At 44.9% G+C, this 20,157-nt stretch overlaps 1 protein-coding gene across 1 annotated transcript in view; it reads right to left on the bottom strand.

Moving 5' to 3' along the window:
- Nucleotides 1-1,075: 1,075 nt before the first annotated feature.
- Nucleotides 1,076-20,157, bottom strand: part of LOC124142965 — a 32,865-nt gene continuing 13,783 nt past the window's right edge. Inside the window, exons 5-8 of the mRNA XM_048386428.1 lie at nt 15,078-15,206; nt 5,293-5,458; nt 4,366-4,469; nt 1,076-1,836 (exon numbers count right to left, since the gene is read on the bottom strand). Of these exons, the coding sequence (XP_048242385.1) occupies nt 1,718-1,836; nt 4,366-4,469; nt 5,293-5,458; nt 15,078-15,206 (518 nt within the window). The 3' untranslated portion in view covers nt 1,076-1,717. The remainder of the gene's footprint in view (nt 1,837-4,365; nt 4,470-5,292; nt 5,459-15,077; nt 15,207-20,157) is intronic.

Genomic DNA, 20,157 nt, shown 5'->3' with positions numbered 1-20,157 from the left:
TTAAAGGGGACACGGGTGGCCCAGTCGTCTAAGGCGCCGCGAATCCGTGTGCAGAGTTGCGTCCCTTGGGCACGCCAGAAACCTATGATCGTGAGTTCGAATCCCGGTTCGCCCCGATTATGTTTCTTGGTTTGTCAGCACCATACCCGTGCCCGTGGGTTTCACCGATGTGGTAAACGTCTGAGACCTGCATCACTTCGGGCTTTCCTCCCACATTAAGCTGACACGCCGTGATATAACTGGAATACATGTACTGTTAAAAGCGGCGTTAAACCCAACTCACTCACTCACAGACTACCCATCGCCCCCAAGCCCTTAGAAAGTATCTGACAACATATTTACTTTTCACTCAATAGCATGAAACCAGAATCGTTGCTTTTGATATCAGCCACTGTTCTGTCCGATCCGGACACGATTATTAAGAGACCGCCGTCATACAGCTGGAGCAATACTGACTGCTTCACTCAAATAGAAGCAGCAGAGCTGGTATGACCTTCCGCCATTGTCCGTGCCCGTAGGTTTCCCCGTGGACACTTATACGATTTAGGGTCCATGGTTTCCCCAAGAAGCCTGCATCACTTTGGGCTTCCTTCACACACTGAGCTTACACATTGTGTTTTTCTGCTCAAATGGACGTTCAGCCCAACTAACTGATTCTTAACAGTGAGGGAGAGTTGTGTTTATTTGGTTGTTTATCTGTTGGTTTACGTCTGGACCAGACAATCCAGTGTTTGACATCATGAGCATCGATCCACGCAATCGGGATACGATGACATGCATCAACCAAGTCAGCGAGCCTGATCACCTGATCCCGTAAGTCGCCTATTACGACAAGCGTAGTCACCTTTTACGACCAGCAAAATGGATACAAGAAGCGGACCATTATTACGATTCCAGAGCTGTTGTAATGTCCTCCCGTGTATCGTACCCACGGAAATGCCCATTCGTTACCACTCGCCCCTTTCCGTTGTCCCGGAATAACACGAGTTGGTCATGAATGGGATACGCCATTCATGTGTCACCACAGCAGGTCAAAATGTTATGTCCACCTATCCTAATATTTCTGAACAACAAATACCGCTTTATTTTTCTTTATTCAATTAACATTTCTGTATATTTCTACAAATTGAACATGACAGTAATATTTACAAACGCCTACAAATCATGTGCCAATATACAAAATGCTAAGTAAAGAACAGAAAGACAATCATAACGGGATCATAACACACATCTACTGCTATAATGTACAGTCTGAAAAACTCCTGGAAACAAGTTATGCCACAGCATTCAAACAAAAACAAAACAACGTGACGTACCTGTACTATACATAACTAGCCTCCACATTGCATAAAATGTTATATTCCCGAATATGAATATGTGACAGTGACATGATAAAAGGATGTGAAACACGGACTCGAACAAGTCCCTGTGCTTTCTTTCATACTTGTCTACCTTTGTTGACATCCCTTTGTTCGCGGATATCAATGAGTTAAGTATGAATGTGTTGTGTTCACAGCGGTATTTACAGCAACTATTTCACGTGACAGTCAGTGTTTACAAAGTAAGCTGCAGTCAGTTTGCATCATACATATACGTCCGTCAGAGACACAGGACAGTTCATCTCCAAATCACGCTCAGGTTGATGTGTGTCTCCTGTCTTGTGTGTGACACTATCCGCCTGATCAATCCACGCCAAATTGTCCATGTCCTTCTGTCCTTATAAGGGGTAGATATATTCCGGTCTGGCGGGACTATCCAGCCAATCACAGTCCGTGTGCAGCAGCACGCGCTTCCCGCGTTCAACCAGCATCAGCTTCCCGTCCATCTCTGCCCCACCTGTAGACAGTAAGAGTGAGTGAGTAAGTATGGTTTTACGCCGCTTTTAGCAATATTCCAGCAATATCAAGGCGGGGGACACCAGAAATGAGCTTCACACATTGTCCCCATGTCGGGAATCGAAACCGGGTCTTTGGCGTGGCGACCGCCCCCGTAGACATATCTGACTTCATATTATTACGTTCACATAAATGTGACAAAGGCGTCTCATTCCGCTGTGTAGAGTTGCGTCCCTTATCCGTGCCATGATCCGAGGATCATTTTTCGATTATGATCCTACGTTTAATCTGTTGATTTAACATAAGTGGCATACCTATGTGACCTGGCCATGGCAGATCTCATTGTTACCCAGGTCACTGGATCAGCGTGCAGTCGAGTTTCATTCTCGTCGCCATGGGGAGTATATAACCCAAATAGCCTGTGATGCCAAGAAAGTTAAAAGTCTTATTACCAGATCCTCCTACCGGGTACCCATCCACTGTTGGGTGAACACAGGCATATTACGTCACCAGCCCAAAGAGACACCACATGCGTTACGTGTGCTTCAGTGTGGGGCAGGACAGAAGCCCAAGAAACCATCAGGGGTCAAGCTGCCCAACATGATCACCCATACAATTACTCTCCGCAACCGACGCTGCTTTGCTTCATCTGCACACGTGTGACCACGTGCCTCTCACTCCTCCACTAGGTGTACCCTTACACACCCCGCTGTGCCATCCAAATAACAGTAAACTCGCAAAACGTCAACCATATAACACAATGAAATAATTTTGTTTGGGATTTTGTAAAAATTGCCATAACTACAGTAAACTACGTTTATAATGAACACGCTTATGACGAACTGACGGATATATCGAACTTTTTTTTGTCCCGGCCATTTGCTGTATATATGCGGTTTATATGCTTATCACGAACTACGGTTATATCGAACTAATATCAGTGGTCCCTTTGAGTTCGTTATAACCGTACATTACTGTATTTAGTTTCATCTTTTAAATTTGTATTTTCACTGATCTCGATCATTTGTTGTGTCGAGGGGCTTTGACTCATAAATATAATGCCATATTCTTTCCATGCTAAGGGGCGGTGGGGTAGCCTAGTGGTTAAAGCGTTCGCTCGTTACGCCGAAGACCCGGGTTCGATTCCATACATGGGTACAACCCCTTTCTGGTGTCCCCCGTCGTGATATTGCTGGAATATTGCTAAAAGCGGCGTAAAGACTGACTGACTGTCCATGCTTAATACATGCTTGTCGGCAGACCTTAACATTGATATCCCACACGAAAATGGGGAACAGCCAAAAGACGATTCCCTTGAACACCGTTTTTCGTCACAACCTCCCCAATCAGTAACCTGCAAGAAGATTCGGCTTTTCCCGGAATGACGAGTTGGCCAAATGGAACACCGACACAAACATTCATGTCGACTCGTGTCCACTAGTGAGCCTATTCGTACAGGTTACAGAAAAGGTCGAGTTGTGATTCTGTTGAGACAGATGCGTAATGCACAAGAAGCGGACGTACAATACACAACACGTTCCTTTATACAATCGAAAAACCTACCATCCTCCATCTTCCCGAGGCAAGACTTAATTTAAAAGTCCAGTTTCGTCAGTTAACTCATTTGCCTCGGGAAGATGACCATCCTCACACGACCATATGATTTAGACTTTGTAGTTGTCTAACAGTATGTTTGTTTGTTTGCTTGTTTGTTTGTTTACTGCTTTACGTCGCACAGTATCCAGCTGTATAACGGCGGCCTGTAAATAATCGAGTTTGGACCTGACAATCCAGTGATTGATAGTGTGCAACAACACACCATCTGTGACACGCAAGCAGCCATGTCATCAAGCCGGACCACCCGATCGTTTCGGTTGCCTCTTACGACCAGGGTAGGGGGCCGTTTCTCACCCAGAATCCCCATAGGGCATCTAGGAGTATGTCACTCCTAATTATACAAACATTATTTAGTCTATTCTTCTAGACCTATTCCTGTCAGTTCATTTCGGTTTTACGTATAAAGACCGCCTCCGTGAGAGCGGAAGGTCGGGGTTCTATCCCCGGTTGTGTCATAGTAAAAGACGTTAAAAGATGGTACTTGTTGTTACCCTGTTTGGCGCTCGGCATTAAGGGGCTAAAACAAGGTCAGCTGGGAGATAGTATACTGTGTCTGAGTGGGGCATCAATGTTAAACTGCGGTATGATATCTCAGTGGGCTAGCACTGAAGCATCGGCGTTTGTCCGGACTAGTACAACGTCGCAATAATCTGCAATAATCGGCGTTAATAAGAGGCGACTAACGGGATCAGGTGGTCAGGCTCGCTGACTTTTTTGATGCATGTCATCGTATCCCAATTGCGTAGATCGATGCTCATGAAATCAATCATTGGATTGTGTGGTCCAGTCTCGATATGTTACAGACCGCCGTCATATAGCTGGAATATTAGCGACGTCATATAGCTGAGTGCGGCGTTAAACAACAAACAAACAGAAACATGTTTATGAATATTATGTTGCTATGGTAACCCACTGTTGGTTCTGGAGAGCTGGAAGTCGTAGAAGGGGTCCTCCTCCAAGGGGTCGAGTCTCATGCACATGATGGCGTCCCTGTCGGTACCTCTGTAGCCAACATTTCTGAAATAAAGTTGAACAGGTCATAACTGTGATCACAAGTCTGTTGTTACATCCAACGTTTATATAAACACGGCATGGAACATCGCCTCAAAAACTGATGAAAAGCTCCTAACTGAAATGTGGATCGGACATATATAAATAGCAACTGGATTTTGCTCACACTATTGACCACTGGTTTTACCTTGTTTAATGTTTAATGCCGTATTCTTCAATATTCCAGCTCAACAGACAACGAAACAAAGTATACACTTGAAAATAGGGTTTGACTAGACTTTCAAACGTTATCAAAGGCTGACATTCGGCGAAACACAACAAACTTAAGGTCCAAAACCGGGGCGGTCGGTAGCCTAGTGGTTAAAGCGTTCGCTCATCACGCCGAAGACCCGGGTTCGATTCCCGACATAGGTACACCATTTCTGGTGTCCCCCGTCGTGATATTGCTGGAATATTGTGCAGTAAAACTATACTCACTCACTCACTAAGGTCCAAAACACAACTATGATACTCGTAGTCAATACATCTTAATCGAATAACCATTTCTTGTTTGTTTCATTTCCAGCCAGCATCAAACATGGGTGTATATTTTCGTTTATACTACGGCAGCATGTAAATGATAGAGTCTGGAGGAGACAAACCAGCTCTGCTTTCGCAGTGAATGGTTTAAGCGGCACTGAACAATATTCCAGTTGTATCACGGTGGCCTGTTTAATAATGGGAGGTACGGTGACACGCAGTCAGAACATGCAGTCAGAACACGCAGTCAGGACACGCTGTCAACTACGTCACCGCGCCTGTCCACCCCATGACCAAATACGGAACCCACCTGATGACGAAATTGTCCCTGTCCCGCGAATCACAGTAGAAGATGTAGCGTTCGCCGTTCAGGAGCTGGAGCGTCAGGTTGCTTTGGGCGAACGTCAGGTGGTGCGCATGTCTGTATGTGTAGTTCCAGTCGCCGAGCAATTTGGAGGGAAACTTACATCCGGGACCTAGACACAGATGACTGATCACTAGTTATCGTGGTTGTTTGGAGGTGTTCGAAATAGCAGCATAGTATTGGGAGTCGAAACGGATGTATAGAACTTTATGATAATAAGTTAATGCAAACGAAATATCGAAAATTAGAATGTAAAGAAATGGATGAGTTAGTCATTGTTGTTTTACGCCGCACCGAGGAATACTCATCTGAAAAACGGCACAAAAAACAAATCGAATCCAGACCAGAAAAAAACAGTCACTTAAAACACAAGCGGCCATTCGCGTCACCGGGGGACGATGACGCAATCAATCACCCCACCCGCAATCAATCACCTGAAACCGGCCTAATTGTATAATAGTCCCGTCCTAAGACCAACAATAGGATATATATATATATCGAGATTCCCACACTAAGTACACGACTGACTGAGTGTTATCCAACCTTATCACGACAGGAGGACATCGGAACTTGGCTCCACACAGACAGATGTAACCCGCAAAGTTCACAGTTATGTCCGAGAAGAGAAGAAGTTCATCGGCACCGAAGAGACTACCCCAAGGCAGTCGATTTACAACGACCAAATCACCAAGGAGATGATCTTGCCCTTTTTTACAACATGCAGAGTGACATCTACAGACGTCGGTGGAACAATATGCCAGTACCCAGATTGGTTGGTTGGTTTGTTGTGTAACGCCGCACTCAGCAATATTCAGCCATATGACGGCGGTCTGTAAATAATCGAGTCTGGACCAGACAATCTAGTGATTAATATCATGAGCATCAATCCACGCAATTGGGATCAATGACATGTATCAGCCAAGTCAGTGAGCCTGACCACGCGATCCCGTTAGTCGCCTTTTACGACAAGCATAATCGCCTTGAGAAGATATGAAGTCAATCTGGATGACAATTGGACAACAACATCGGAGGTTCGACCTTCCTTCTCTTTGACGACGTTGATGCGGTCATACCCTTGCTTTCAGTACCAGTGCATATTTGGGAGCCTGCAGTCAGCATCGTCACTGACTCCTCTCCAGTCACCTGGGAACAATGGCACATCATCCACGAGACGAGAATCCGCCGCCCCCTAGTCAACCCCCAAAGTCTCCCTGATCGCCAGATGACAACCAATACAAGACCTTTCCGCCTACTGAAAGAAACAGTCCAGCAGAAACGTCATCGACCACTGGCACCAGCAAAGATCCAGACAGACTTTGAACTCGCAGTTATCAGAGCTTAAGTCAAACCCTATTTTAATCATTATTGCCAAGTCCTATGGAGGGAGGTAGAAGACCCTGCAGTATATAGTAAGACAGCACTTGTTCCGGCGAGCAGCAGCCATAGCCCTTCGTTCCCAAGCCCCAGTCGTTGAGGCTGGAGATCATGGAACAGGCCTCAGAAGTCAACAGTGTAGACAACTTCCGTTACTACATGGTTATCATCTTGACAGACTTTGACACACGATTCCCGTTGGCACTGTGGAGCCACCATACAACCCAAGGACCACGTCAACAACACCGGTAAAGGCCTTCACAATCGTCTCAACCCCACTGGACCATCTACCAGTACCAGTTTATTCAAGTTAAAAGAAGAATTGAAGGTGTTGACGGAGCAAAACGTGTCCAACTGGACACATCCACACCTAGCAGGAAGAGGGGGTACATCTTCCTGAGGCAAGGGAGTTAACTGACTATGAACGTCCACTTTCCACCCTCGCCACACAAGGCTGGAATTATGGTGTAAAGTTTTGGCTGGACTAACGAGTCTATGCCTAGTCCAATTAAAATCGCCTTTCAAAATTGACATCCAGTTCGTAAACAACATGGCGACTGCCGTGCAGATGTCGGTCGACGGCAAGATTTACAAAACATGTGTACAGGGTGCCGACGTAAATTTCCCAAATATTTTCATGGTTTTAAACAAAGTGCTCAATTGATTTAATGCACTTCGTGAGCTAAGACCTGTTTTATTACAACATAGATCTTGATTATTAATCAGATCATCTTGACTGGGCGCCGCCATTTTAGTTGAAGCATATGCAAGTGATGTGAGGGGAGGAATCTGATTGGTCAATAGGAGGGACATCGCAGGGACATAACTCGTAAAAGCCACTCGAGGTGCTACGATCGAGCACCTCGAAATTCCGGCTTTGGTCGGCAAGCGTAAAAACAGGACTTTTATAGTCAGTTACCTCCCTGGCTTCGGGGAGACGCAAGCTCCTCGCAGCGATAGCCCGTTCGCGGAGCTCTCTATACTATCGCTGCCACCAGTCAAAACTCCCCACAGTGATAGATGACAACAACCACACTTGGAGTTGAACTCTCAGGCGATTGACCGTTATGTTTACAAACAAGTGACGACTGTCATGACGCCGAATACACTTATCCCTGCTAAATTACTTTCTTTGTTTGTCAATTTGAATTTCTGTTTCATTAAAACTATCATGTAATTGATAAAGTAAGAATGTAAGGGAGAAGTTATTTGATTTTCCGTTAGTCTGCAACCTCGAACCAATCTGATTATTAAAACAACAAAGTAAATTCATCTGGAAAATATGGTCAGTCATAAACCTTTTCAAAATGAACTATGATGGCATTCCCAAACACATAAACAAAAGTATGAACGTTACTACATTAGGGGTTAGAGGGCAAATTTCAAGATTCTTGTAATGGCCGCTTCCACACTGGTGGCAGCGATGTTACCGAGAGTGTAACGAAGGTGTCACGCGCTGGGAAGGAGCTTGGGGGAGATGGAGGGGCTACCGAGAGGCTGACAACGAACTTGGGCGACTAAGGAACTAACTTCTACAAGCACAGAAAACGCTTATCTAGTACCTTGGTGCAATTGGACATTTGCTTAACGACTTGCTATACCATTCTGATACATGAGTCACACACTGGGTATTAGCTGTGCAATCAACCAAGGGGCAAAATACCAATAGGTGAGTTTGATGTAACACTGCTTTAACAGTGTTTTAGTTATAATAACGTGCGTGCAAGGAAGCACGAATTGACGCAGGTCGCAGACTTTTGCCACTTCGGTATGAACACGGGAGCACAAAGACAGTGCTGACAAGCCAAGGATGATCATGGGTTTATCTGGAATTGATGATCCGTAGATGTTGTTGCTAAGGGCATCCCAGAGTCATATCTGAATTAAGGTAAGTCCAGTTGAGCCAAAGGTTGTATCAATGAAGCCAAAGACAATCACCGCGCCATCATTGATATCGTAGGTACATAAGGCTGTCCGTAGTTTCGGCAGTTTCCCATCTGCCGCCATTCCCGAATTTTCATTACGAAGTCAATTAATAAAAGGTTTTTGTATCGCAATTTTCCCCGCCGCTGTGGAAAATTATGCCCCATGTGATTAAAAAATACTACTATTACACAATCATGAAAAATAAGGTGGACGTCATAAATTAATTGATTGACTACTTCCAAGTGTTTAAACTTTAAGTTACACAGTAAGTTATTTTTATTTTATTTTTATTTCGCCCGCCCGCTTTCTTGTTGGCTGAGGTTGGAGATGAGAAATATAAATGTATGGACGGACTCAAGAATATAGGTTCATTCATAAGAAGACATGGGCAGTTTAATATGGAGTATACATATTTTCCTTTATAACGTTAGCAATGTACATAGCCTGCTGTTAGAGTTGGGCTTTGGTTTGTGAAACTCATTGGGCTTCATTTGGAGTCTCCCACAAAAATAACTACTAAACCTGTGTTTGAGACATATCAGCAGAAAAATGATATTCATCTTCGATTGCATCTATGTTTCACACCACAAAACATCACCCTGTCAGATTGACACCGATCCAGATCACGTCAACCAGTCAACCAGTCACAGTTCACGTGGTTCGTTCACAATTGATGTGAAGACGTTGAAGACGTCACCGCTACAGGAACTCCGTTAGCAATACCTGTACTGGTGTGTGTGCTTTAGTGTTTGTCCTGTAGTAACTGTGAGTGAGTGAGTGAGTTGGGTTTAACGCCGCATTTAACATTATTCCAGATATATCGCGGCGTGTCAGCTTTATGTGGGAGGAAAGCCCGAAGTGATGCAGGTCTCAGACGTTTACCATATCGGTGAAACCCACGAGCACGGGTATGGTGCTGACAAACATAATCGGGGCGAACCGGGATTCGAACCCATAATCATAGGATTCTGGCGTGCCCAAGGGGCGCAACTCTGCACAGCGAGTAATAACTGTGGGGACATTGATTTTCAGTGTCATTAAACTACTTGCAGTTATGTTGCGTATCTTTCGTGTTTAAGTATAGTTACGGTGGATGGGATGCGTAACTTTAAATGAGCTTGAATCATCTGTGACATTAAGTGGCATACGAGTTGAATATCACAAGCGCATCTTACTCAGTATCTAACTGCGCCATGTGGATGTTAGTGTTTAGCTATCTCATCTCGGAACGGGGGAAATTGGCAATATCCTCCAATGTTGGCTCCGTGCCCTTTAAGTATATCAATTTGACAGCATGTTAACATTTGAGTTTTTTTAAAGATGTTCTTGGCAAATGGATAGAGATTTCGTGGTCAGTATAATTCTTGTTTGGGCTGTACTGTTACTATAATGCTTCACTGCAGAATCAGTGTATCGATACAATGGATCCAGTGACGGTATCGGTGTATCGATACAATGGATCCAGTGAAGAGTATCGGTGTATCGAGACAATGTATCTAGTCACGGTATCGGTGTATCGAGAAAATGGATCCAGTGACGAGTATCGGTGTATCGAGACAATGTATCTAGTCACAAGTATTGGTGTATCGAGACAATGTATCTAGTCACGGTATCGGTGTATCTAGTCACGGTATCGGCGTATCGAGACAATGTATCTAGTCACGGTATCGGTGTATCGAGAAGATGTATCTAGTCACGGTATCGGTGTATCGAGAAAATGTATCTAGTCACGGTGTGGGTGTATCGAGACAATGTATCGAGTCACGAGTATCGGTGTATCGAGACAATGTATACTCAACAACAAAAGTTCCTGTGACACCAATATTTTAGTGTTTTTTTCAAATAAGTAAAGTTTGGTTTTCAATATTGTAGTACATATATGGAATCAAGTCACAAAAACGCAACTGTTACAGAACAGCATGCATTCCATGCAAAAGTTGACTTCTATGCAAGCCCCGTGCATTTCACTAACCAAAAATGGGTATAAAAACATGTGCGGTAACGGGATCCATATGCATTGTTTAGCATCGTTCTGACAACAACCACTCAGAAAAACAACAAAATTACGCAATTATTTAACTTTACGAAATGCCATGCCTGTCTGAAAAAGAGCTTCTGCGAACCATTGGTATGCTTGAAGCAGGATCGAGTCAACGTGATGTTGCAAGACAATTTAATGTCCACAGAAACACCGTTTGGTGTTTATGGCAACGTTGGCTACAGGCGAATGCAGTCAGAGACCATCCTCGGAGCGGCAGGCCACGCGTAACCAATAATCGACAAGACAACTGGATTCGAACAACACACCTACGAAATCGATTCAAGCCAGCAAGAGTGACTGCAAGAAGCATCCCTGGCCTTCGACGAATATCTTCACAAACCGTACGTCGTCGCCTCAGATGTGCAGGGATTGTCGCCAGAGGACCCGCCAAACGTCCCATTTTGACAGAAAACCACCGTCAAGCACATTTACAGTAGTGCAGACAGCGTCTACGCTGAACGGCCATGCAGTGGGGACAAGTTCTATTCACTGACGAGTCTCTTTTTCACCTCAGCCACAGCGATGGACGGATAAGAGTGTACCGACGTCGAAGTGAACGTTACGTCAATCATTGTTACATGGAAGAAGATCGGTTCGGGGGCGGCAGCGTTATGGTATGGGGTTGGGATTACAGCAAGACAGAGGACCCGTTTGATAGATAGTGTCGGAGGGAAATCTCAATGGACAGCGCTACCGCGACGAGATCATCGGTCCTGTTATTCTACCGGTTTTGCGTCGTCATGGCCCAGGCATTACCTTTCAACATGACAACGCCCGGCCTCATATTGCTCGACTGGTTCAGGATTCCCTTCAACAAAACAACGTGAATGTCCACCACTGGCCGGCTCGCTACCCTGATCTCTCACTAATCGAGCACATGTGGGATGAGATTGATCGGCGCCTTTGACGTCAACCTCTTGTTCCACAGACACTCCAGGAACTTCGAAACATGCTCAAGCAGATATGGATAGATATCCCACAGGACTTTGTGCGATGCCTGGTCCATTCCATGCATCGCAACCAGAGGTGGACACACACGCTATTGATTTGTAAATTGACATTTTTGCATGTTCATGGTTTTTTTTATGAAATCACGCATTTTCTGAAGTCAGTATGGCAAATTAAACTATTTGAACACTTACAGGAGTCTTTTATCTGTTGCAAACCGAAATTGTTTCAGATTTGGTTAAAAACACATAACTTTGCATTAAATCTTATTCAATGTCACAGGAACATTGTTGTTCAGTTTATTTCGTCACGGTATCGGAGTATCGAGACAATGTACCTAGTCACGAGTATCGGTGTATCGATGTAATGTATCTAGTCACGGTATCGGTGTATCGAGACAATGTATATACTATTAGTCAAGAGTGTCGAGTAGTTAGAGATAGACCATTCGAGGATAGGATTGGGGGCAAACAATTTTGCCCGATGTTTTTTCCAATCCTTAATTTTGTCTTTTGATACGCTGAATATCCTGAAATGAGACAACATGAATTTGTACCGAACGGCACCTCCTTTCAGAGAGAACAATGTATTGCAGGCATCGTGCTGACAAACCAATGATGATAGTCGTGGCGGACTTCTCTCCGCGCCGTTGTTAGTTTGACTACAGTTAACAAATTAGGTAAGGCGGAACGTGACAAGAGTCGATTTTCTGTCTTTATGCCAATTGCATGGTGACAGTGTATCAGGCTATTACTGACCGTGAAATGCTAATTGAATAGCGCGAACGTAAATGTTTTTTGTCAGAATGATGTTTAAATGCGACCAGACCAATATTGAATGACCTGCTTCAGGGTGTTTTTGTTCATTGTGCCAAGGCACAGGAGGCAAATATTTAACAAGCTAACATATTGTCAAGCTTGATCTGGGGTTTATTTCCTGAAATTACTCTTTGAGTTGAGTAAAACGGTTTTACAAAAGCACAAACAAAGCGGCACATTGATTTAAGGTAGGCTGCTTCCAAAATGAAACAAAAACAATTGTGGCCAGATTATGCATGTAAATGTGTTTGTTTGTTGTTTGACGCCGCGCTCATCAATATTCCAGCTATATATATGAAGTGGTCTGTAAATAATCGAGTCTGGACCAGACAATCCAGTGATTGATATCATGAGCATCGATCCACGTTATAGGGATACGATGGCATGCATCTGCATGTGTAACTGTCCTGCACGACCTTGGTGTTTCAGCGACTGCACGACATTCACGTGTAACTCTCCTGCACGACCTTGGCGTTTCAAGTACTGAATGACATTCACGTGTAACTCTCCTGCACGACCCTGGCGTTTCACGGACTGCACGGCATTCACGTGTAACTGTCCTGCACGACCTTGACGTGTCATCACCTGCACGACCTTGGTGTTTCAGAGACTGCACGACATTCAAATGTAACTGTCCTGCACGACTTTGGCGTTTTATAACCTGACCGACATTCACGTCTAACTGTCCTGCACGACTTTGGCGTTTTATAACCTGACCGACATTCACGTGTAACTGTCCTGTACGACATTGGCGTGTCATCACCTGCACGACCTTGGTGTTTCAGCCGCTGCACGACATTCAAATGTAACTGTCCTGCACGACCTTGGCGTGTCATCACCTGCACGACCTTGGGGTGTCATCATCTGCACGACATTCATATGTCTTGTCCTGCACGACATTGGCGTTTCATGGACTGCACGACATTCACGTGTAACTGTCCTGTACGACCTTGGTGTGTCATCACCTGAACGACATTCACGTGTAACTGTCCTGTACGACATTGGCGTGTCATCACCTGCACGACCTTGGTGTTTCAGCCGCTGCACGACATTCAAATGTAACTGTCCTGCACGACTTTGGTGTGTCATCACCTGCACGACCTTGGGGTGTCATCATCTGCACGACATTCATATGTCTTGTCCTGCACGACATTGGCGTTTCATGGACTGCACGACATTCACGTGTAACTGTCCTGTACGACCTTGGTGTGTCATCACCTGAACGACATTCACGTGTAACTGTCCTGTACGACCTTGGCGTGTCATCACCTGCACGACCTTGGGGTGTCATCATCTGCACGACATTCACGTGTAACTGTCCTGTACGACCTTGGTGTGTCATCACCTGAACGACATTCACGTGTAACTGTCCTGTACGACCTTGGCGTGTCATCATCTGCACGACTTTGGCGTTTCATGGACTGCACGACATTCACGTGTAACTGTCCTGCACGACCTTGGTGTGTCATCACCTGCACGACATTCACGTTTAACTGTCCTGTACGACCTTGGTGTGTCATCACCTGCACGACATTGTTATGTCTTGTCCTGTACAACCTTGGCGTTTCACCACCTGCATGAAATTGGGTTTTCCAGTCCTGCCTGTCTTCCGTTTCCAAGATGAACATTAGTTTGTCGTTGAGGAGCAGGAAGCACAAGGCGTATTATTACACCTGGGAGCTATTGCGGACTCAAACAATATTTGCAGTCAAACCAAAGTAACATATGCAATGAAACCTTGTTAATCTAGACAGTGGCGTTCCCAATTTAACTTATGCCCGCATTTGCAAATCATGATTACTGCCCCATTACTTTCCGGATTGAAAGGGTTAGACTGTAATAAGATACAGACTTTATAAGCTGGGACATCAATGTCACAGCCACACACACACACACACACACACACACACGCACACGCACGCACGCACGCACGCACGCACGCACGCACGCACGCACACACACCCACACACCACACACACCCACCACACCACAGACACACACCACACATACACCACACACACCACAGACACATACACCACACACACACACACCACCACGCACACCACAGACACCACACACACACCACAGACACACACATACACCACACCACACCACAGATACATACACCACACACACACACACCACCACAGACACACACACACACATACACACACACCACACCACAGACACACACTTACACCACACACACACACACCACATACACACACCACACCACACCACAGACACACACACACACACCACACCACAGACACATACACCACACACACACACCACCACCACAGACACACACACCACACACACACACCACAGACACACACATACACCACACCACAGACACATACACCACACACACACCACCACGCACACCAGACACACACACACCAAACATACATCACACACACACATACACACACACCCATCACAGACACACACATACATACACCACACACACACACACCACACCACACCACACTCACATCACACCACACACAAACACACACACCACACACACACATACATACACACATACACACACACCACACCACACACACACACACACCACCACACACACACACATACACTCACACACACACACTACTTACTGCGTCTCTTGATGAAGGTGTACAGTCTCTGGTCGTGACCTTGGAGAAATTCACACGAGTTGTCGATGTTGATCCTTGACCCCCTGCCGATGACCTTGGGACTCATGATGTGGGAGGAGACCCCCGGGGCTGTAAAGCATCAACTGAGTCTTACATCAGATACAAATGCACACATTAAGCATCGCAATAAACATGCTAGAATGCCTAACTCAACTACATCATGTCAAATCTGGCCAATTTAAACGTCAGTAATCATACTATGATTTTTTACAGCTTATTCCCAGACGAGTCGCTAAGCCGTTATATTTTAGTCACACGTGCCGTTCATTGTTATGCGGCTTTCCGGAAAATGTGGAGGAGCTTGATTTCCCAAAGGTTCCATAAAATTTAAAATCAATGCTGAGACATAAATAACCTTTAATTCTTGTAGGGGTATATCAACACCATTTTAGGGGGCACGGGTGGCCCAGTCGTCTAAGGCGCCGCGATTCTCTGTGCAGAGTTGCGTCCCTTGGGCACGCGAGAAACCTATGATTGTGGGTTCAAATCCCGGTTCGCCCCGATTATGTTTCTAGGTTTGTTAGCACCATACCCGTGCTCGTGGGTTTCACCGAAGTGGTAAACGTCTGAGACCTGCATCACTTCGGGCTTTCCTCCCACATTAAACTGACACGCCGCGATATAACTGGAATACTGTTAAAAGCGGCGTTAAACCAAACTCACTCACTCACTCAACACCATTTTACAAATATCGTCAGATATTAGCCCGACCGCATTATTGTGCAATGTAAATCATTATACATACAATCAGGTGATAATCAAAGTCACTGTGATCTGAAGTTCGAGGTTTTTCATGCATGATGTACAGCGTCATCATTGCGTCATCTTCAACATATATAACGTCTTTAACTCTGGATATAACGAACACCAAGTGACTCTAAAAGTTTATTCGTTTTTTGGTGTTTTTTTTATTTTATTTTTTTTATTTCATATTAACAGTAACAATGATAACCTCTCCCAGGGCTTTTTTCTGGTTTCCCCATCGTTATAGTGATCACAGCGGCCTGCCTCACTCACTCTCTAGAGGGAAGTGAAATTGTTATAACCGACTGCTTGTCATCTCCCCGAGGCAAGGAAGTTAACTGAATATAAAAGTCCAGTCTCCCTCCTTGCCGAACTAGGCTGGAAATTCGCTGCTGGAATAACGAGTCTATGTATAGTCCAATCAAGATCGCGTAACGAAATCGACATCCGGTTTGGAGCCTGCCGTGCAGATTTCACAGGATTTGCAAAGCATGTGCACCGCCAACTGGACGTCAACAGATATTTTCCAAATCATTTCATGTTTTTAATCAAGGTGCTGACGCGATTTGATGCACTTCGCAAGGTAAACCCCGTTTTAATACGATATAGATCTTGGGTTTGGATCAGATCGTCTTCACTAACACCATAGAAGGGACATCACTCGTCATGGCCACTGGTGGCGCTACGATCGAGAAATTCGAGAAATTCAAGCCTTGTTCGGCAAGGTTGGAAAATGGACTTTTATAGGCAGTTACCTCAGTTGCCTTGGGAAGATGACTGCTTGTCTGTGTGTCAAGTTCTTGTTTTGTTGTTTAACGCCGCACTCAGCAATATTCCAGCTCTATAACGGCCGTCTGTAAATAATCGAGTCTGGACCTGACAACCCAGTGACTGACATCATGAGCATCGATCCTCGCAATTCAATTCAACGGTGAGTCAAGTAATGAAGATCAGGTGGGTACAATGTGTGACAGGAAAGTGTCAGCGTGCCCCGACGGCGAGGGTAGTTTCTGATGATGTTAACCCGTTTGCCTGACTCAGACACTGTCATTTACGGGTCGCCGGGATGTTCTTGTGGAAAATTGATGATTGCGGCGTAAAACAACATTTACTCACTCACTCTATATATGTTCCCACATGTGATTGAAATAGTCTTTGTGTCTTGTCTATCCAGGACTACAGTAAATCTTAATACGGGCATACCTTTCACACAGGTTACCATACCCGAGAAGATCCGGGTTGGAATAGGTCATCAAGCAACCCATGCTTGTCGTAATGGGCGACTAACGGGATCGGGTGGTCAGGCTCGCTGACTTTGTTGATGCATGGAATCGTATGCTCATGATATCAATCACTTGATTGTCTGGTCCAGACTCGATTAGTTACAGACCGCCGCCATACAGCTGGAATATAGCTGCGTGCGGCGTTACACAACAAACAAACAAATACAGGATGCCATAAAAATTAAATTTAGAGTATTGACAAAGTTTACTAAATGACCTAGACCTTCATTAAAGCCAGGGTCCACTCCAACTCGCAGCGTGCCTGTCTTTTCCGTCGCATTCCAATATGGTCTATCAAATACTCGTCACTCGTGTTTGCTTGGTTCAAATAGTCACAGGTCTTGCTGTCCGTGAAGAGATCAACTGAAGTTATTTCGGCCATGAATGCTGATAAATGGCGCCGTGAAGTGTTATTTCTGTTATTGTCAGTGGGTCACCTATTATAAGACGTTTGCTTTTCGTTCATTTCTGGAATAATTTAACATTTAATTGCATTGAAATATGTCGTTTGTCTTACAAGATCATGACTCATGTGCGTTTACTAATTAGTCCTCATCTTTTGTGTTATTTGCATTCACACAATAAGCCGGACTTCAGCTTACACTGGTATATCGACGCATCATAAACCCCGGATTTAATCAGTTGTTTTACGTTGTATAAAGCACGGCGTGATAAGGGTTGGGATAAAATACATAGCCAGGAATTCCTGAGAGTGGAGACGTTCTCGAGACCAAGCTGCGAGTAAGTGTACACGAACATTTAATTTCGACAGAGAAAAACTTAAACACTATGCGGGAGTAACGAGTACAAATTTCATGACACAAAAATAAATCCGCATTTTAATGTGTGGTTTTCGGCTAATGTAAGGTAATCGTTGAGTGCAGAGGCCTGAGGAAGACATTGCTAGGATTATATGTCTAAGTCGTGAACAAACCACGGCCTCGAGTGCCGCTCGCCGATCGAAGTGTCAGAAAAAGTACATTGGGTCTCCTGATAAAAGAAGTAATATAGCCAAATGAATTACAAAAAATACGGCTTTGGAAAATTAAATGTTCCCCTTTTGCCCTTAGTTCCTGTCTGGAGTGTTACATGGTGAATATGACCTGTGTGTCGACATTTAAACCCAGAACAACCACTTAGATAGGAGGTGAGGTCAGGTGAAATGGGTCGCTAAAAGGAATATTGCTCTTATATAGCGACGTGTGTGTGTGTGTGTGTGTGTGTGTGTGTGTGTGTGTGTGTGTGTGTGTGTGTAAGTCCCGAGTAATGCTGGTTTAATAGTGCTAGCACACTGACATACCATGCCGCAGTTTAACACGAATACTCCACTCAGACACAGTATACTGACTCCGACTCCTTGTTTTCCCCCCTTAATGCCGAGCATTCTGGTGTCCCCCGCCGTGATATTGCTGGAATATTGCTAAAAACGGCGTAAAAGCATACTCACTAATGCCGAGCAACAGTCAGGGTAACAAAAAGTACCATTTTTAACGTATTTTAGTATGAAGCGAACCATAGGTTTTTCCGCCCTCTCAGCAGACGTTCTATCCACTTGACCACGGAGGCGGTCATCAGATATGTGTGTTCAGGCTTCAGGGACGAAACAGTCGACATACCGCGATCTTGGGACCACCACTACCCGTTTTGAGTAATCACGAGTTCGAGACAAGAGGAGTGCCGTAACAAGAGACTGCCGATTTGGATTGTTTACTTCGTGTTAACCGACATTTAGAGTGAGTTGTGTTTAACGCCGCTTTTAACAGTACTCCAGTTATATCACGGCGTTTCAGCTTTATGTGGGAGGAAAGCCTGAAGTGATGCAGGTCTGAGACGTTTATCACTTCGGTGAAACCCACGAGCACGGGTATGGTGCTGACAAATCTACAAACATAATCGGGGCGAACCCACAATCATAGGTTTCTGGCGTGCCCAATGGACGCAACTCTGTACAGCGAACTGCGGCGCCTTAGACGACTGGGCCACCCGTGCTCCCCTTCTGATTACAACATTAATTGGAACGACAGACACTGCCGTGAACGCCATCTATTGCAATGTAAATACACGACATTAAGACAATCAGCTGCCTAGGCGGGTGTTTGGCTTCGAGCCGAATGGGTCATTTGAATATTCAGACGTCCGATCTTTTATAATGAGTGAGCAGGATTAAATGCAGCTTTAAAGTTAAAAAGCATGTCCATATATGGTATCCTTGTGGGGAGTCGAACACGGGCCTTTGTTGCTTCAGGCTTACACTTAATAACCACTAGGCTTCCCAATGAAACCTTGTATAGTAGAAAGACTTAAACTCGGACAAATTTGTCAAATGATCATTTGGCTTCAAATGGTTTCAGCGATATAAAGCTACGTAATCGTTTCGCATTTTGGAAATGTTTGGTCGGCACATCTACTAACGAACACTCACGTTCATCAAGTGTTGTGATACTGATGCTATAGGGTGAGTGAGTTTGGTGTAACCGCTTTGAACAGTATTCCAGTTATATCACGGCGTGTCAGCCTACTGTGGGAGGAGTGATGCAGGTCTCAAACGTTTACGACTTCGGTAAAACCCACGAGCACGGGTATGGAACTGTTTGTTTGTGTATTTGTTTGTAACGCCGCGCTCAGCAATATTCCAGCTATATGACGGCGGTCTGTAAATAATCGAGTCTGGACTAGACAATCCAGTGATTGACATCATGAGCCTCGATCTACGCAATTGGGATGCGATGTCATACATCATCCCAGTCAGCGAGCCTGACCACTCGATCCCGTTAGTCACCTATTAGGAAAGGGTGTGGTACTAGCAAACCTAGAAACATAAACTGGAGATCCGGAATTCGAACCCAAGATCATAGATTAGATGACTGGACCGCCCGTGCCCCCTGATGCTATAGAGTGGGGAGAGAGGAGCCCAATGGTTAAAGCACCAGCTCATCCCATGGTGGGGCGGTCGGGTAGCCTTGTGGTTAAAGCGTTCGCTCGTCACGCTGAAG

Source organism: Haliotis rufescens, unplaced genomic scaffold (genome assembly GCF_023055435.1).
Source record: "Haliotis rufescens isolate VD_foot unplaced genomic scaffold, xgHalRufe1.0.p SCAF_6, whole genome shotgun sequence".
Lineage (NCBI taxonomy): Eukaryota > Metazoa > Mollusca > Gastropoda > Lepetellida > Haliotidae > Haliotis > Haliotis rufescens.
This window is presented reverse-complemented; position numbering and strand designations above follow the sequence as displayed.